Source organism: Salmo salar, chromosome 26 (genome assembly GCF_965601325.2).
Source record: "Salmo salar chromosome 26, fSalSal1, whole genome shotgun sequence".
NCBI lineage: Eukaryota > Metazoa > Chordata > Actinopteri > Salmoniformes > Salmonidae > Salmo > Salmo salar.
The window spans coordinates 26,096,101-26,116,893 of record NC_138316.1 but is presented as its reverse complement, the minus strand read 5'-3'; the positions used below and the strand labels follow the sequence as shown (position 1 = coordinate 26,116,893).

At 44.8% G+C, this 20,793-nt stretch overlaps 1 protein-coding gene across 17 annotated transcripts in view; it reads right to left on the bottom strand.

Annotated features, from left to right (window-relative positions):
* sox6 (SRY-box transcription factor 6) overlaps positions 1-20,793 on the bottom strand; it is a 199,772-nt gene that overhangs the window by 95,348 nt on the left and 83,631 nt on the right. For all 17 annotated transcript variants that reach the window (XM_045708398.2, XM_082969573.1, XM_082969572.1 and 14 more), the window contains one exon: positions 2,633-2,722. In XM_045708398.2, the coding sequence (XP_045564354.1) occupies positions 2,633-2,722 (90 nt within the window). The remainder of the gene's footprint in view (positions 1-2,632; positions 2,723-20,793) is intronic.

Below are 20,793 nucleotides of genomic sequence, written 5' to 3'. Positions count from 1 at the left end.
TCTATTCTCTATGTCTCTGTTAAGCATACTTCCTATCCTGTATTGATGGAAACAGTTCAAACTGTCTCCATTTTACTGGAAGTACCAGTATCAGTTTAACCACAGACCCATTCCAGCGCAGGAAACCACAAGACAATACACTATAACTATGTATGTGAGGCACTAAATGCTTGGTTGCGTTGAACTGGGTGTAAGATAAAGGAAAGCCAACCTCAGATGTTTTGATACCATTGTTTTGTTTACTGTACTTTGTGTTTTACCCCAAGAGCATAATGTAGTCTGGGCATGTTTGAACACAACTGCATAGTGTAAAAGAATGCAGTTCTTTTCATTGGTGAAGTGAAACCTTTGGTGAAATTCTGTTCCACCTATTGTCTTCTGTGTGATAATTCCACTGAGAGTCTTAACCCAGCAGATTCCTCCTCTTGCAACTACAACAATACGACAAGGTGCCATCCATGACAGGTTCATAAGGTGGAAAATATGGAAAGCAGTTGAGCAAAAACTACAGAGACTTTTAGATTCTCTACCGCTAATTCAAAGGAAGGCAGCCTTGTGAGGAAAAAAACGTACAAATTACCAGTCTTTCAGTTCAAAAGGGACAGAATTGTATATTTCATTTATCTTTGAACATCAAAAGCAATCTTTTGTAACAACGGAACAATGCCACAAAGGATGTAGTCTAGGTAGAATGTACAATGCCATTGGTTCCGGATTCAATGTCCGCTGAGTAGAGAACGAGTATCAAGGCCACTGTGGCAGTACGTAGCTTTTACGGATGTTAGCCTTTATCCAGCGCTGTCCTCCGTTAATTTAAACCTACAGGCATGCTTACCCTTTGTATTGATTTTAACCTAACAATTAATACAGCCTCTGATTCATCATAACACTTTAGATCGTAATCAGAAGGTGTTTTCTGCTTGGTGCCTTTGTTTGTGTTTTAATTAGGAAGACCTTGTGTGTCTCCAACCCTGGGCTTCTTTTTAATTGGCAGTATTTACATCCGGCAGACTTCAAACGCAGAAAGAGACATTTGTAAGGGGGAGCACAAAGCAGTCCTTTGAAATGTCTACAGTCATATGAAATGGCAGGCTAATTAAAAACCTTAGACAGCCTACCGGTGTGATATGAAAAGTAGTTATATTTCTAAGTCTAGTGTTCACTGTGTCTCCTTGCATGTGAGTCAACAAAGGCCACAGTGGGCATTATCAGGCTCCCTCTCTACCTGTTTACACCGCTGTGGAATAACCTCACCCTTACCATTTATCAAACAGAAAAATGCCCTGTAATTTAAATAGATCTGCTTTCAAAAGGCTAAATCATTTTAAACATTTGTTCCACTGCACTTTGATCTACAGTGGCATATACTAGGTCAGCTACAATGAATCTGGTTTACCAAGAGATGATTTATATTTCAGCTCATTAAGGTTATTGACCATGAATATACTTATTACAACATGCAACAGTTTTTGTCTTCCCCGGCACACAGAGAAAATGTCATCCCATAATTAAAACCAAGGACAAATATTATTTATGATTGCCAACCATATGATAAAAAGAGCTATTAAAGTGGGAGTACATCATAAAAAAGCAAAACATTTCCAGTGCACGCGCTAGCAGAATGCTACTTTCTGCTGTCTTTGAATAGTTCTGATGATTACAATTGTGCATGATGAGCAGAGCGGCATCGTCTGTGTTTAGCTTAAATGACATGGCTATATAGATATGAGTATATTCATGTAAATATTAATAATACAATCATTAATATACACCATTTTGTGTTGCGAGGTACAGACTTGAGAGGATGGGCGTTGGCAGGGAAGCGAGAGATAGAGAAAAGAAGGAAAGGTAGAGAGAGAGGTAGAGAGAGAGAGGTAGAGAGAGAGAAAGAGAGGTAGAGAGAGGTAGAGAGAGAGGTAGAGAGAGGTAGAGCCTGGTGTTATCAGACAGCTGGTATTGTGCCTTCCTCTCCGCTGGCTACATAAACACCTTTTTAGTAACAGTCAGTGCTAAGAACTGGACCTGCAAAAAACCCAGCCCAGGCCCACCTTCCCCACGCATAAATACAGATTTGGAGGGAAAGCTGGGCTGTGCTGGGCTGTGCAGGGCGTTCACTACCAGACTCAAGGCAGAATTCCTTTTAGATGTGAGAGACCTAGAAGAGAGAGGGCTCTCCCTGTCTCTGCATTTTCCTTCCTCTCTCTTCTTTCTCCTCTCTTCTCTATCTCCCCTCGTCTCTCCTCTCTCGGCATGAACACACTGCATGAGTAGGAAGCAGTGTTTCTAGTCTTATAGTTTTATATAGCAGACACATGGACAACAGCCTAGTCTCTAACAGTAAACCACAGACACAAACAAAATGACAGACTGGGGAATGGGGTTGGAATTTAAAGAGAGGGCTCTGGACAGAGGCATTTTGACATAACAGATAAGGAAAGTGCAGAAAAGAACTAGGGAAGGCAGCCAAGAGCTTTTGTCTAATTTCAAAGTGCAAGCCTGTTTCTTAGATTATGTATAGATTATGTATAGATTATGTATGTCTGATAGGAATAGAAGGATTTGTTAATCTCACTTTAAGACACTCTTTACAAGAGAGCGCTGCGGTTGTGAGTGACCACAGCATCAAGCTTACCTTTTACTTCTCCCAGAAGATCACTGGTGTCGAGCCTTTCCATCTTCTCTTTCCAGTCTTTTGACAGAAGTGTTTCCATGCAACTGGATTCTGAAAGACATGGGAAAGAAAAGATACCTTTTAAAATGCTTTCATTTTAAAATTCACTTCTCCAACGGATTTCTTTCAGGAAAGGGTACGTCAAATCCAAATTCGATTTTTATGTATTTTGATTTTTACAATATTATTTTGAAGGTTCCAATTTCATTAATGTAATTTCAGTTTGAATTGAATTACTGGTATTTGTATAACAATGAAAAGGAGCCTGAACTTTTTCTTCTCATAACAAAATGGAGGTAGAGGAAATATCTTTCTAAAGAGAGGTGCTTTCTCTGTTGTCATTGCCAAAAGTGTCAGTTTCTCACGCATGCCTCAGCACTCCAGTAATACTAACATAAATAACACACCCATCAACACTCCTTGTCAAATCTAGCTGTGTATGTTAATACACACATACACACTAAAGGTGTCCTGTCCCCAACGGTCAAAACAAAATATTGACAGCTTCTTGGTTAAAACAAGACAATGTCACTTGTCATTCAGAGTGAACATTATTAATTACAACTAAAAAACATTCACTTCTTTCCCAACTGTATAGCTCTTACTGATGTAGATTAAAACACATTCACTCTTTCCCAACTGTATAACTCTTACTGATGTAGATTAAAACACATTCACTCTTTCCCAACTGGATAACTCTTACTGATGGTAGATTAAAACACATTCACTCTTTCCCAACTGTATAGCTCTTACTGATGTAGATTAAAACACATTCACTCTTTCCCAACTGTATAACTCTTACTGATGTAGATTAAAACACATTCACTCTTTCCCAACTGGATAACTCTTACTGATGTAGATTAAAACACATTCACTCTTTCCCAACTGGATAACTCTTACTGATGTAGATTAAAACACATTCACTCTTTCCCAACTGGATAACTCTTACTGATGTAGATTAAAACACATTCACTCTTTCCCAACTGGATAACTCTTACTGATGTAGATTAAAACACATTCACTCTTTCCCAACTGGATAACTCTTACTGATGTAGATTAAAACACATTCACTCTTTCCCAACTGGATAACTCTTACTGATGGTAGATTAAAACACATTCACTCTTTCCCAACTGTATAACTCTTACTGATGGTAGATTAAAACACATTCACTCTTTCCCAACTGGATAACTCTTACTGATGTAGATTAAAACACATTCACTCTTTCCCAACTGTATAACTCTTACTGATGTAGATTAAAACACATTCACTCTTTCCCAACTGGATAACTCTTACTGATGTAGATTAAAACACATTCACTCTTTCCCAACTGTATAACTCTTACTGATGTAGATTAAAACACATTCACTCTTTCCCAACTGGATAACTCTTACTGATGTAGATTAAAACACATTCACTCTTTCCCAACTGTATAACTCTTACTGATGGTAGATTAAAACACATTCACTCTTGAGCACCCACTGAAGACGGTAAAAGGTGAGACAGATAGATGGGGTGAGAGGGGGGGAGACAGACAGTATAGCCATGGTAAGGGCAGAGACAGTGCAGAGACATTAAGAAGGAGGTAAGGGGTGAGACAGATAGATGGGGTGAGAGGGGGGGAGACAGACAGTATAGCCATGGTAAGGGCAGAGACAGTGCAGAGACATTAAGAAGGAGGTAAGGGGTGAGACAGATAGATGGGGTGAGAGGGGGGGGAGACAGACAGTATAGCCATGGTAAGGGCAGAGACAGTGCAGAGACATTAAGAAGGAGGTAAGGGGTGAGACAGATAGATGGGGTGAGAGGGGGGGGGAGACAGACAGTATAGCCATGGTAAGGGCAGAGACAGTGCAGAGACATTAAGAAGGAGGTAAGGGGTGAGACAGATAGATGGGGTGAGAGGGGGGGGGAGACAGACAGTATAGCCATGGTAAGGGCAGAGACAGTGCAGAGACATTAAGAAGGAGGTAAAGGTTGAGACAGGGTGTGTCCGAGTGTTCTCACAGCCGCCAGTGATGAAAACAATGAACATTTGTCCGGCTGACAATGAATCAGTGGAGGAATGGCTGGAATCTGCCATGCTGTCGCTGGGGTAGCTGATAAAGAACACACTGCTGGCCCAGCCTCGCCGGGCCTCGCCGGTCCCCGCGCTGCGCAGAGGTCAGCCTGTTCCCATCAAACACCACCCACCCCCGTCTCTCCTCCCATCCCCTCCACCCTCCCCAAGTCAAACTGCAGGCTCCCAGGCACGCTGCCCGCCATCTGAACTGCACTAAAACAGCCAGGCCACTATACCAAGATCCGGGATGTGCACTAAGCAGGGCCTTGCTGTCTGTCTGTTTGTCTATCTATCTGTCTGTCTCCTACTCACAAAGTGGGGCTGCCACTGTGGACTTACCCACCAGCTGATGCCTGACTTACCCATGAGAGCAGTCCTAGATCTCCTCTCATACCTTCATACACTGGTTAAGGCTTGATAGATAGTTAAGAGTGCAAGTCAGCTGTTCCAGAATGATGTGTCCTCTCTAGTAAATATAGAATCATTCTGCTGCTGTTTCTAAGTCGGGCTCCGTGTTAACTGACATGACTGTTCCTGAAAACAGGAGCCCTAAACAGATTGTCCTCGAGTGTCATGTTGCCTGAAGATGACATCATGGAGTGTAAGACAGGGTTTGTTCACTCTGAAAGGGAGTAAAGGGCAAACAGCAAAAGCAGACATTGTTGCAGTTCACAGAAAGCTTTGGGGCTCCGTCAGGAATGGTTTAACCACTCTCCTGACAATGGCTCATTTGTGGTCTCCTTCTGCCAACTAAAGGGTACAATTCATAAGAACATACTTTTGGATGCCTTCAGGGATTGTCTTAAGAGTGCTTTGTGTTTTTAGGTTATTGTAGTCATCATGTTCTCTGGAGGCAGACTACAATTATCATCTAGATCAAGATCTGTTGTGCAAAGATGTAGCATTATACAATACATTTGATATTTCATTTCCTTGTTAATGTTTCAGATATATTAACTTACATTATACCTTACAAAATAGGAGACATGTGAGAGAGAAAGACAGAGAGAGAGAGAGAGAGAGAGAGAGATATCCTAAATGGTTTGGATCATTCTCCCATTATTATCCTCTCTCTTCCTCTGACTGAGGAGATGTAAACAGTTTAGAAAGTACACAGCTGATGATTCCTTTTATCCAGGTGTAATGTCCTCACACTTCACTTCCACAATCCAAACATGATACCTCACTATGAAAACACATCGAGTTCAGAGGGACTGGGAGGCTGGGAGTAATAGGGGCTCAATGGTTAGCCTGCCTCTGTTTAACGTTGGCTTTCAAAAAGATCAAGCGGAGTGGCCATTTTGTTTGATTGTCCACTTCCTCCGTGGCAGAGAGGCCAACAGGACATCACAGGCTCAGGTCATTATAACATTACTTCTGCTTTATTGACTTTCCAATCCCCAACTCACAGTTTGTCCCCCTGACCCGGGATGAGAGAGGAGCAGTGTGTGTGTGTGTGTGTGTGTGTGTGTGTGTGTGTGTGTGTGTGTGTGTGTGTGTGTGTGTGTGTGTGTGTGTGTGTGTGTGTGTGTGACTCCCTGCTTCCCCGCCTGGCAGTGGAATCACAGACACACAGGGGTTGAGGGCAGGGGGAGTGACTGAGCTCCACTCCTCTTCCATGGGCCTCACCCCTGGGTGAGCAAGCTTCCTCTCCCTCCCAGACATATCCCCATCAACACACTCCCCAAGATAACAACCCTACCTCAGTACAGATACACAACATCAACACACTCCCCCAGATAACAGCCCTACCTCAGTACAGATACACAACAACATCAACACACTCCCCCAGATAACAGCCCTACCTCAGTACAGATACACAACATTAACACACTCCCCCAGATAACAGCCCTACCTCAGTACAGATACACAACATTAACACACTCCCCCAGATAACAGCCCTACCTCAGTACAGATACACAACAACATCAACACACTCCCCCAGATAACAGCCCTACCTCAGTACAGATACACAACAACATCAACACACTCCCCCAGATAACAGCCCTACCTCAGTACAGATACACAACATTAACACACTCCCCCAGATAACAGCCCTACCTCAGTACAGATACACAACATTAACACACTCCCCCAGATAACAGCCCTACCTCAGTACAGATACACAACATTAACACACTCCCCCAGATAACACCCCTACCTCAGTACAGATACACAACATTAACACACTCCCCCAGATAACAGCCCTACCTCAGTACAGATACACAACATTAACACACTCCCCCAGATAACAGCCCTACCTCAGTACAGATACACAACATTAACACACTCCCCCAGATAACAGCCCTACCTCAGTACAGATACACAACAACATCAACACACTCCCCCAGATAACAGCCCTACCTCAGTACAGATACACAACATTAACACACTCCCCCAGATAACAGCCCTACCTCAGTACAGATACAGAACATTAACACACTCCCCCAGATAACAGCCCTACCTCAGTACAGATACACAACATTAACACACTCCCCCAGATAACAGCCCTACCTCAGTACAGATACACAACATCAACACACTCCCCCAGATAACAGCCCTACCTCAGTACAGATACACAACATTAACACACTCCCCCAGATAACAGCCCTACCTCAGTACAGATACACAACATTAACACACTCCCCCAGATAACAGCCCTACCTCAGTACAGATACACAACATTAACACACTCCCCCAGATAACAGCCCTACCTCAGTACAGATACACAACATTAACACACTCCCCCAGATAACAGCCCTACCTCAGTACAGATACACAACATCAACACACTCCCCCAGATAACAGCCCTACCTCAGTACAGATACACAACATGAACACACTCCCCCAGATAACAGCCCTACCTCAGTACAGATACACAACATTAACACACTCCCCCAGATAACAGCCCTACCTCAGTACAGATACACAACATTAACACACTCCCCCAGATAACAGCCCTACCTCAGTACAGATACACAACATTAACACACTCCCCCAGATAACAGCCCTACCTCAGTACAGATACACAACAACATTAACACACTCCCCCAGATAACAGCCCTACCTCAGTACAGATACACAACATTAACACACTCCCCCAGATAACAGCCCTACCTCAGTACAGATACACAACATTAACACACTCCCCCAGATAACAGCCCTACCTCAGTACAGATACACAACATTAACACACTCCCCCAGATAACAGCCCTACCTCAGTACAGATACACAACATTAACACACTCCCCCAGATAACAGCCCTACCTCAGTACAGATACACAACATTAACACACTCCCCCAGATAACAGCCCTACCTCAGTACAGATACACAACATCAACACACTCCCCCAGATAACAGCCCTACCTCAGTACAGATACACAACATTAACACACTCCCCCAGATAACAGCCCTACCTCAGTACAGATACACAACATCATCACACTCCCCCAGATAACAGCCCTACCTCAGTACAGATACACAACAACATCAACACACTCCCCCAGATAACAGCCCTACCTCAGTACAGATACACAACATTAACACACTCCCCCAGATAACAGCCCTACCTCAGTACAGATACACAACATTAACACACTCCCCCAGATAACAGCCCTACCTCAGTACAGATACACAACATTAACACACTCCCCCAGATAACAGCCCTACCTCAGTACAGATACACAACATTAACACACTCCCCCAGATAACAGCCCTACCTCAGTACAGATACACAACATTAACACACTCCCCCAGATAACAGCCCTACCTCAGTACAGATACACAACATTAACACACTCCCCCAGATAACAGCCCTACCTCAGTACAGATACACAACAACATCAACACACTCCCCCAGATAACAGCCCTACCTCAGTACAGATACACAACATTAACACACTCCCCCAGATAACAGCCCTACCTCAGTACAGATACACAACAACATCAACACACTCCCCCAGATAACAGCCCTACCTCAGTACAGATACACAACATTAACACACTCCCCCAGATAACAGCCCTACCTCAGTACAGATACACAACAACATCAACACACTCCCCCAGATAACAGCCCTACCTCAGTACAGATACACAACATTAACACACTCCCCCAGATAACAGCCCTACCTCAGTACAGATACACAACATCAACACACTCCCCCAGATAACAGCCCTACCTCAGTACAGATACACAACATTAACACACTCCCCCAGATAACAGCCCTACCTCAGTACAGATACACAACATCAACACACTCCCCCAGATAACAGCCCTACCTCAGTACAGATACACAACATTAACACACTCCCCCAGATAACAGCCCTACCTCAGTACAGATACACAACATTAACACACTCCCCCAGATAACAGCCCTACCTCAGTACAGATACACAACATTAACACACTCCCCCAGATAACAGCCCTACCTCAGTACAGATACACAACATTAACACACTCCCCCAGATAACAGCCCTACCTCAGTACAGATACACAACATTAACACACTCCCCCAGATAACAGCCCTACCTCAGTACAGATACACAACATTAACACACTCCCCCAGATAACAGCCCTACCTCAGTACAGATACACAACATTAACACACTCCCCCAGATAACAGCCCTACCTCAGTACAGATACACAACATCAACACACTCCCCCAGATAACAGCCCTACCTCAGTACAGATACACAACAACATTAACACACTCCCCCAGATAACAGCCCTACCTCAGTACAGATACACAACATTAACACACTCCCCCAGATAACAGCCCTACCTCAGTACAGATACACAACATTAACACACTCCCCCAGATAACAGCCCTACCTCAGTACAGATACACAACATTAACACACTCCCCCAGATAACAGCCCTACCTCAGTACAGATACACAACAACATCAACACACTCCCCCAGATAACAGCCCTACCTCAGTACAGATACACAACATTAACACACTCCCCCAGATAACAGCCCTACCTCAGTACAGATACACAACAACATCAACACACTCCCCCAGATAACAGCCCTACCTCAGTACAGATACACAACATTAACACACTCCCCCAGATAACAGCCCTACCTCAGTACAGATACACAACATTAACACACTCCCCCAGATAACGCCCTACCTCAGTACAGATACACAACATTAACACACTCCCCCAGATAACAGCCCTACCTCAGTACAGATACACAACATTAACACACTCCCCCAGATAACAGCCCTACCTCAGTACAGATACACAACATTAACACACTCCCCCAGATAACAGCCCTACCTCAGTACAGATACACAACAACATCAACACACTCCCCCAGATAACGCCCTACCTCAGTACAGATACACAACATTAACACACTCCCCCAGATAACAGCCCTACCTCAGTACAGATACACAACATTAACACACTCCCCCAGATAACAGCCCTACCTCAGTACAGATACACAACATTAACACACTCCCCCAGATAACAGCCCTACCTCAGTACAGATACACAACATTAACACACTCCCCCAGATAACAGCCCTACCTCAGTACAGATACACAACAACATCAACACACTCCCCCAGATAACAGCCCTACCTCAGTACAGATACACAACATCAACACACTCCCCCAGATAACAGCCCTACCTCAGTACAGATACACAACATTAACACACTCCCCCAGATAACAGCCCTACCTCAGTACAGATACACAACATCAACACACTCCTCTCCTCTACTGAGAAATAAAATGTTTTATTTTACAGCACTGTGAAAGGGTTGTAAATACACAAACACACACTCACAAACTCATGTTAATATATACACACTTGCTTTCACACAAACCCACACACAGATGTATGTACATACACACACATCACCACAGATGCTTCTCCCGCACTTGATCATTAAGGAATGCACCAACTGTTGTAGATAATATGGTGCCAGCTCCCATTCTACTCCACCCCTCCCACTTTTCCCTCCTCCTCCGCCTCCTCCCCTGAAAGTGGCCGCTCCCTGACTCCTCCATACTGCACCTCCATCCCCAACCCTGGGCCAGACACAGCCTGCCAAGCCCTCACACAAGACAGCCTACAGCTGGAATGTGCAAGAGAGCCTGCCTGCTTGCCTGCGCTTTCTCTTTTCCACCTGGGAGAGTGAATAATGGCCTGGGTTAGTGTATAAAATAACTTAGAAACACCTTTCAATGCTCCAACAGCTTAGAACCAAATAGGCATACCCAAATGAAAATATTTCTGTTATAATTTTCCTGCAGGCATACTTTAGGAAAACACACACAAAATGACTCAGTCGTCTGGCTTATTTCACAGCAGTCTTAGAAAGGCTAAACCATTTTTAGAGGAATTTAGATTAATAGTAGTGTGTGTGTGTGTGTGTGGTGTGTGTGTGTGTGTGTGTGTGTGTGTGTGTGTGTGTGTGTGTGTGTGTGTGTGTGTGTGTGTGTGTGTGTGTGTGTGGTGTGGGGGGGGGGGCTGTTTCAATTTCTCAAATTCCTGTCCGTCTTCTCTTGGGAGATGAAACATGCCAATGGAAACACTGCTTTATCAGAATAATAGTTACTGTCATATTAAGATGTGAGCAGTAGGTGCACAGTGTTCATTTTTAGACAGAGCTTGTAACAAATCATACAACTATCACACCTCATTGGTTTTGTAATCAAAACCAGATATGTTTCATAGGAAAAGGTAGAATATTCAAATCCAGGTGATTTATATTGAAGATCTTAAAACCAACACAATGTTTATATTGTATGTTGCATTGTGGCTGTCAATATCAGTGGATTTCTGTCTATCTTTGTGGGGATAGACATACCAAAGTCCTCAGAAAGTGGAATAATGTAGTTGGCTTGTCATTGAAAAATACTTAAATGAAGATAAATGAAGAGTCCCATTGAGCTTATTTTCTATTTTCCTAAGGGGGACTCTTAAAATATCTCCCTCTCTCTTTCTCACTCTCTTCCTCCCTCTCTTTCTCCCTCTCTCCTCTGAGATAAAATGCTGTGCAGCTCTGGAGCAGCCCATTGAGACAGCATGAGAATGGAATGAAAACAATAGCTCTTATCAGACTCTTATTTACATTTTCCCAGCGTCCCCGCGGCAGACAGCTCAGCTTGTCACTGAGCCGTGCTGGCCCCACTGGACCCGTACCAACTTCCTCCGTCCTCCGGCCCCGCCGATACCACAGGCCCCTGGGGACCCTCGCCTGGCAGCAACCCCCACTGCTCTGCCACTAGCATAGATAGCAACATACGAGACAAAACTACTCCAGAATGTTTCCGGAATGTGTTCCCCTGGAGGAGGAATTGGGGAGTGGGCCCAGCACCCTAAGACTATGTTCTTCCTCATTGTGTGTTCTCTGGGGCTTTACGGAGCTGGATACAGGCCCCGCCCCGTCTCCACTTCTTCCAAGTTTCTTGCTCATTTTCTAGCGGCACCATGTTGCAATGTAAAGCCTGCCAATGACCTGATACTGCCAACTACAATATGTTTCTATCTACTATCTCCATTGTGATCTGGTACACATCTTGTTCATGCAGCTATCCTGTAATCTGTCTGATGTGGGTGAAAAGTCAGAGGGATTGAGACACCTAGAGCAAAGATGTGCTGGCTACATTAGACTTAGTCTTTCACTACATTCAAACAAGAACTAATGGTGCTCATAAATCTGAACAAAGGGATGTTTCTGGGCTAGTGTTTGGTATAAACAGGGCTTTCAGCAGCTGGCACTGAGCACTGCCAGAATCCCATGTTGAACAGAAACCACAACAGTGTAACCCTAAGAGGCAGGTAAGCACTGCTGACAATCTCACCCCCAGCCTCTTTAGAAGATCAAATAAATAAAAGCTAATCTCTCTGTCTCTCTCAAACATTTTAAAGCACCCGTTTAGAAAGCTGAATTAGTGTTTTATTGAGCATATTGTAATAAGTTACTGTTAATAAAGTGAGTGCAAGCTGGTCATAAAGACTTCTGCATGTGCCAAGCTGAGGGAGAGTTGTTAACTAATGTATTGTTTTATTGCGGCCCTAAACAGAGTGGTTCAATCAGAGTATCATTGGATGCACCGCACGGTTAAGTTCAAATCACCAAGAGGAAAACACAGACGGCACAAATAAATACACTAACAAGCAAATCAAACCTTGTCAATTTGGATTTGAAATGGTCCGTAAAAATAATATCTTAATGATTCATGATTCATGTTGTTATCTACTTGGGAAATGACTTTAACGATTGGCATTGGGGTATCAACCAAGAACACATTAAATAAAGCCACATGAGGCACATTAAATAGACAACCTTGTGTCTCATATCTTCTGTGTGTTTTATCATACAGTCGGAAGGATAGACAGAGTGAGTTGTACCCGTAGGTCTTTTCCCAGGCATCATGAGACTGTGTTTTCCTCCCTGCGGGGGTAGTAGTCTCTGGGTGTCCTCCTGTCTGTCTCCCTCTCTGTCTCTCAGTGGGCCATGCCCGGTGGCCCTATGCCAACACATCTGTCCCTCCCTCCCTCCGCTCCGTGCCCTCACCACCCTGCCTGCCTGCAGCCTGCGGCCCACTCACTCACTCACACGCCTATTGTAATCCCTCAACAGGAAGAAGCGATTCCCCTCATCAATCCTCCTCAACACTGAGACCCACACAGGACAGGGGGAGAGATCCTGAAGGATGACAACACAACACTGACCCGGCCAGGAATCCAGCCATCCATCCAGCATCCCACTCTCTGTCTGTCCACCAGGTCTATCACTGCTGCTGCGTCAACATACATACTGTAACAGCCAGTGACAGTAGGCTTTATTTCTCAGTCTATGATATTCTCTATACAGATACTGTACGTGACTAGTGGCTGCTAGTGGAGTGTTTGTTTTGCTCTAAGTGACGGCTCATTGTGGTGGAGGATGGAGAGAGAGCTTTCTGTGAGAGTCACAGCAGGCTCAGCATCAGCCCTGTATACAGTATTAGTGGTTAGAGCCTCCGGGGGAAACATGCCATTACTAAATCAATGATCAACTGACATTGGCCATATAAATTATTTCCTCCTCAGTACGGCAGAGCCTTATAAACAGAGGCTGTGGGCTGGATGGAGGATAGCTTTTATTAAGAGCCCGGCGAGAGGCAGCATTTTAGAGTAGGAGTGCTCTCAGTGATCTAGCTAGAGGACTCGCTGAGTTGGAGGACACACTTGTACAAATAGTGGTAGTTAGGTTCATAATTATTTTCAGAGAACTTTTAGAGTGCTTTTAATAATATTTGCAAAAAGAAAGGCTCCTAGACTGAAAGCGTTAGGCTGAAGTTATACTGTAGGTGTACAAATATGTCAAGGTTAGGAGAATGAAGCAAGTTGCGTTCAATTTGGTGTGAGCAACAAGTCAATTTGAAACTATTCTTCTCCACTCTAAATGAAAATACCGCATTCTATTATCTTTTTAACTCAGGGCTGAATTTGTAACCCTAAGAATCGCTCAGTCAGATCTGGTCCTAGTCAGACAATATGAATCCCGTTCCCCAGTCTCTTCTCTCCCCAATCTACCTCACTCTATATGGACCAGTTCCCCAGTCTCTTCTCTCCCCAATCTACCTCACTCTGTATGGACCCGTTCCCCAGTCTCTTCTCTCCCCAATCTACCTCACTCTGTATGGACCAGTTCCCCAGTCTCTTCTCTCCCCAATCTACCTCACTCTATATGGACCCGTTCCCCAGTCTCTTCTCTCCCCAATCTACCTCACTCTATATGGACCCGTTCCCCAGTCTCTACTCTCCCCAATCTACCTCACTCTGTATGGACCCGTTCCCCAGTCTCTTCTCTCCCCAATCTACCTCACTCTGTATGGACCCGTTCCCCAGTCTCTTCTCTCCCCAATCTACCTCACTCTGTATGGACCCGTTCCCCAGTCTCTTCTCTCCCCAATCTACCTCACTCTATATGGACCCGTTCCCCAGTCTCTTCTCTCCCCAATCTACCTCACTCTGTATGGACCCGTTCCCGTCTCTTCTATCCCCAATCTACCTCATTCTGTATGGACCCGTTCCCCAGTCTCTTCTCTCCCCAATCTACCTCACTCTGTATGGACCCATTCCCCAGTCTCTATTCTCCCCAATATACCTCACTCTATATGGACCCGTTCCCCAGTCTCTACTCTCCCCAATCTACCTCACTCTGTATGGACCCGTTCCCCAGTCTCTTCTCTCCCCAATCTACCTCACTCTGTATGGACCCGTTCCCCAGTCTCTTCTCTCCCCAATCTACCTCACTCTGTATGGACCCGTTCCCCAGTCTCTTCTCTCCCCAATCTACCTCACTCTATATGGACCCGTTCCCCAGTCTCTTCTCTCCCCAATCTACCTCACTCTGTATGGACCCGTTCCCGTCTCTTCTATCCCCAATCTACCTCATTCTGTATGGACCCGTTCCCCAGTCTCTTCTCTCCCCAATCTACCTCACTCTGTATGGACCCATTCCCCAGTCTCTATTCTCCCCAATATACCTCACTCTGTATGGACCAGTTCCCCAGTCTCTTCTCTCCCCAATCTACCTCACTCTGTATGGACCCTTTCCCCAGTCTCTTCTCTCCCCAATCTACCTCACTCTGTATGGACCCGTTCCCCAGTCTCTTCTCTCCCCAATCTACCTCACTCTGTATGGACCCGTTCCCGTCTCTTCTCTCCCCAATCTACCTCACTCTGTATGGACCAGTTCCCCAGTCTCTTCTCTCCCCAATCTACCTCACTCTGTATGGACCCATTCCCCAGTCTCTACTCTCCCAATCTACCTCACTCTGTATGGACCCGTTCCCCAGTCTCTACTCTCCCAATCTACCTCATTCTGTATGGACCCGTTCCCCAGTCTCTACTCTCCCCAATCTACCTCACTCTGTATGGACCCGTTCCCCAGTCTCTACTCTCCCCAATCTACCTCACTCTGTATGGACCCATTCCCCAGTCTCCTCTTTCCTCAATCTACCTCACTCTGTATGGACCCATTCCCCAGTCTCTTCTCTCCCCAATCTACCTCACTCTGTATGGACCCGTTCCTCAGTCTCTATTCTCCCCAATATACCTCACTCTGTATGGACCCGTTCCCCAGTCTCTACTCTCCCCAATCTACCTCACTCTATATGGACCCGTTCCCCAGTCTCTATTCTCCCCAATATACCTCACTCTATATGGACCCGTTCCCCAGTCTCTACTCTCCCCAATCTACCTCACTCTGTATGGACCCGTTCCCCAGTCTCTACTCTCCCCAATCTACCTCACTCTATATGGACCCGTTCCCCAGTCTCTATTCTCCCCAATATACCTCACTCTATATGGACCAGTTCCCCAGTCTCTACTCTCCCCAATCTACCTCACTCTATATGGACCAGTTCCCCAGTCTCTATTCTCCCCAATATACCTCACTCTATTTGGACCCGTTCCCCAGTCTCTTCTCTCCCCAATATACCTCACTCTATTTGGACCAGTTCCCCAGTCTCTTCTATCCCCAATCTACCTCACTCTGTATGGACCAGTTCCCCAGTCTCTTCTCTCCCCAATCTACCTCACTCTATATGGACCCGTTCCCCAGTCTCTATTCTCCCCAATATACCTCACTCTATTTGGACCAGTTCCCCAGTCTCTTCTCTCCCCAATCTACCTCACTCTGTATGGACCCGTTCCCCAGTCTCTATTCTCCCCAATCTACCTCACTCTGTATGGACCAGTTCCCCAGTCTCTACTCTACCCCACTCTGTATGCAAAACAAACTCAAAGTCAAGATATACAAAAATATTCTCTCCAACTCTGATGGAATCTTGTGAATATCTTAATCACAGAGGCAGTAAAAACAAGACCCCATCATCGCAGCAAATAAAACACAATAATTACAAGAAGCCGGCAGAAAAGTGAAACGCAGTGAGAAAACATGTTTTGTCATTCCACCGGTAGTTCCAGAGACAACAGCTGTTGGATGAGGAATGCAGATCCTCCTGAAGTCTCCATAATCATGGCCTTATTGAAGGGAGGACAAAAAGGGCACTAATTGCAAGGGAGCAATCTAAACGTAATAGGTTACACACTCCCGGGCGGCATCGCACAATGCAAACGCTAAAGAGAGGAGAGAGAGAAAAAACAACACTATTCTGTGTACAACAGTGGCATCGTTGCTCATTTTCAGGCAATTACCTTGCCTCCTTGTCAACAGTTTTAATAACCTCTATCATTTCCACAAGACTTTTTGCTTCAGTTAAATAATTTCAGCTCTTTAATATGCAAATGAAGCCGTTGGCATGCATGGGTGAAGAGGCCTGGCTCCTTGAGATGTGCCAGTACATTGTGGAGCACCTGCACCTCGGGAAAGGCTTGATTTAATTGACACCTAATACTATTCATTATTCCACTTGGTGAGCATCCCTGTTAGTCACCTGTAGGCTCCCCTATAGACACCATCCCAGCTTGCCAACAGCCACTATAAATAGAACACAACCAGCCTGGGATATTCTGCAACTCAGGCTCAAGGAGGAACCCCTCACACACCCTTATGTCCTTACACACTCACGTCCGAAATGTCCTGGTTGGCCGGGGGCTGTTAGTGCTGAGGTAACCACTCGTCCTGCTTTCTCTTTATCCATAGGAGCCGAGGTGCTAAGCCTACAGCAGTGACCCTGTCATTCCAGGCTCTGGTATCCACTACCGCCCACGGCTCCACAGCTGACCTCTAAATAGGACACGTGTCTATCAAGCATACTGTATATGAATTAACCGTCCCCACGAGGCTTCACCTCTTGAGCAGGGCAACACGTGACCTCTCCCAATCCATTTTACTGCGGGACTTTGTGGCAATCAGCCATGAATTATTAAAGTGAGCAGTGAGCAATGATCAATTCATGCAGCCCCGGCCCGTCGTCCACGAAGCAGTACTTCAGCAGAAACTACACAGAGAACACTGGGAAATGCTTCCAGACAATGCACATAAATGTGAAATATGTCAGGCCTGATATGTCAATAATGATAACTGTTAAGGCTGAGGCGAAGCTAATCCAAAGGAAATGCTACTAGAGGACGTGGGTGAACATGCTAAAGCCCAGTTAGATTCCCTCCTTCATTAAGTGTGTAAAAGCGTGAGATTTCTGCACTCTCTCCATCCTGTCTAGACCAGAGGGACTGGCTGGGGAGCAGCATCTGGCCAGCCTGCGTACATGGAGAGGAGTGCCAGCTACCTTGCCCCCTAGGAGTGGGTCTCTGTGCAGCCTGTTATGAGATAGTGGTGACCATATGAAAGAACTGTGTGTGAATTATAAATGTGAGCCAGTCCACAGGAGAAGAGAGGAGAGGCAGGCAGTGAACACCGCAATACTGCCAGCCAACAATCTGAAAGGGCCCCTGGCCAGAGAAGGGCTTGGATGCAGCTTAAAACACAACCCTAAAGCTCTCTTATCTACATAAAGGAGAGAGAGAAAATACAAAGTTGAAATAAGAAAAAAGAACGATAGCAAGAAGCAAGGAAGTATGTAACTCAAGGAACCTGGAGAAGGAAGAGGGGGAAAATCCAATCAAAACTTAGTGAGGGGAGATGAGGAGCCAAGATAAACCAGGACTCAGAGCCCCCAAAACTGCAATCTTCTCTTAAGCCGGAGAGTGGCAGCTGGCAGAACAGCTGGTGAATAGGATTAATGTCAGAAGAATGAAATAAAACTCAACATATGTCCGAGCCTGAGGTGTTGGGACTGTGCGTGATTGTGCCCCCGATGGATGCCATGTGTGCAGCTGGAAGGAGCCAGCCGCTGTGCTCTGCTGTGCCGTGCTGCTCCACTGTGCTCCAGACTCCAGCTCCTCTCTCTCTCTCTCTCTCTCTCTCTCTCTCTACCCCACAAGGTCACTTTTAAGAACTACCACCATTAAATGCTTGGATAGCAAAATCTACTTTTTCTCGCCCCCCCCCCCCCCCCCCCCTCCTCTCCTCCTCTCCTCTCCTCCTCTCTCCACCCTATTAAGGCAGCTGATGCTGTTGCTATACTACATTTCTAATACTAATAATTGAATAAAAATGTGTATTAATGTGTAACATAAAGACATCAGTTGGGTTCAGAGCTTGTTCCAGGACGTTCGAGGTACAGTAATTGGATAGTTTAAGACATAATTTTTCTGGTATTGCTACGTTTATAGAAATAACTGAAAAGCAAAGAAATAATCAAATGTTTACCTCCTTCAAAGAGACTGCCTTTAACCATAAAAGAGCACGTTGAATACCTTCTAAAGTTACACAGCCTATACCTACACCGGAAAGTTTATCAAGTGATAACGAAGGCTTATTCAGACAGGAAACTAAAAGATAAGAACATGTAATGAACACCTTGCTGAAATGAAGTAGAGACAGCTTAAATCACACATTATGATAAATATAAAAATAAGCAAGTCCGTTTTAGGAGGTAAATAAATGAAAAGTAAAATGATACGAAGGGAGAGAGGAGGAGGACGTCTGCTTCAAACTTCAGCCAGTGCTGATGAGCATTACGAGGGAGATGTAGACTTAATTAGAATTTATAATTTCCATTTGATGTCGCTAATCATTAGGGTCCACACACTGTAATAAATTATAATAATTTCACACAAGAATTAAATTACTGGGTACCTTGCAGAGGAGACGATTTTTTGTTGGCTACCCTGCAATCTAACTGTCAGATAGAAACTCTGCTGCTAATCAATGCTCCAAAACATTCCCATTTATTCATCTGTGTTAAATGAATAGAAGTGTGTGGATAACGCTGCTTACTGTGATCATGGCTGCTCAATGGGATTTACTAAATTAATATGTGCCTGACAAAAAAATACTAATCGGATCCACATGAATGATTAAATGTGCAGTGAAGCCAAGTGTCTGGCATAGCCCCCCAAACTTTATTTTATCTTAAACGTTTAGAGGCAACGCCGATGTGCTTCACAGATTCCTCTGCATTATACACAGAATGTAAATGCTGCCTTAATAAAAAAAAAAGAAGTGATACTAAAGTGAAAAAAGAAAGACTTTATAAGCATGGTAATACTGATATAATGTTATAATGTGCTCTCCGGGTCCATACAGGATATTTCATCCATGATAATAACAGGTGCATACTATGCTTTTAGGCTTTATATTACTTTACTTGATTTTTAGTGTGTGTTGGTATGAGTGTAGGTGCGTATGTGTGCGTGTGTGCACACTGGCGTGTGTGTGTGAGTGCGTGCGTGCGTGCGTGTGTGTGTGCAGATATGTTGAGAACATGGCAAAGGTGTATACTGTACAGTACTTGCTACCGTACATATACATTCAACAAGATTACTTTACCTATAATGATTTAGGACATACAGTGCCTTGACTTTTTCCACATTTTGTTAGATTACAGCCTTATTCAAAAAATGTATTAAATTGTATTTTTTTCCTCATTAATCTACATACAATACCCCATAATGACAAAGCAAAAACACATTTTTGCTAATTTACAAAAAATGAAGCACCTTTGGCAGCAATTACAGCCTCAAGTCTTCTTGGGTATGACGCTACAAGCTTGGCACACCTGTATCTGGGGAGATTCTCCCATTTTTCTCTGCAGATCCTCTCAAGCTCTGTCAGGTTGGATGGGGAACGTCGCTGCACAGCTATTTTCAGGTCTCTCCAGAGATGTTCGATCGGGTTCATGTCCGGGCTCTGGCTGGGCCACTCAAGGACATTCAGACACTTGTCCCAAAGCCACCCCTGCGTTGTCTTGGCTGTTTGCTTACGGGTCGTTGTCCTGTTGGAAGGTGAACCTTCACCCCAGTCTGAGGTCCTGAGCCCTCCGGAGCCGGTTTTCATCAAGGATCTCTCTGTACTGTGCACTGTTCATTTTTGCCTCGATCCTGACTAGTCTCCCAGTCCCTGCCGCTGAAAAGCACCCCCACAGCATGATGCTGTCACCACCATGCTTCACTGTAGGGATGGTGCCAGGTTTCCTCCAGACGTGATGCTTGGCATTCAGGCTAATGTGTTGAATCTTGGTTTCATCAGACCAGAGAATCTTGTTTCTCATGGTCTGAGACTCCTTAGGTGCCTTTTG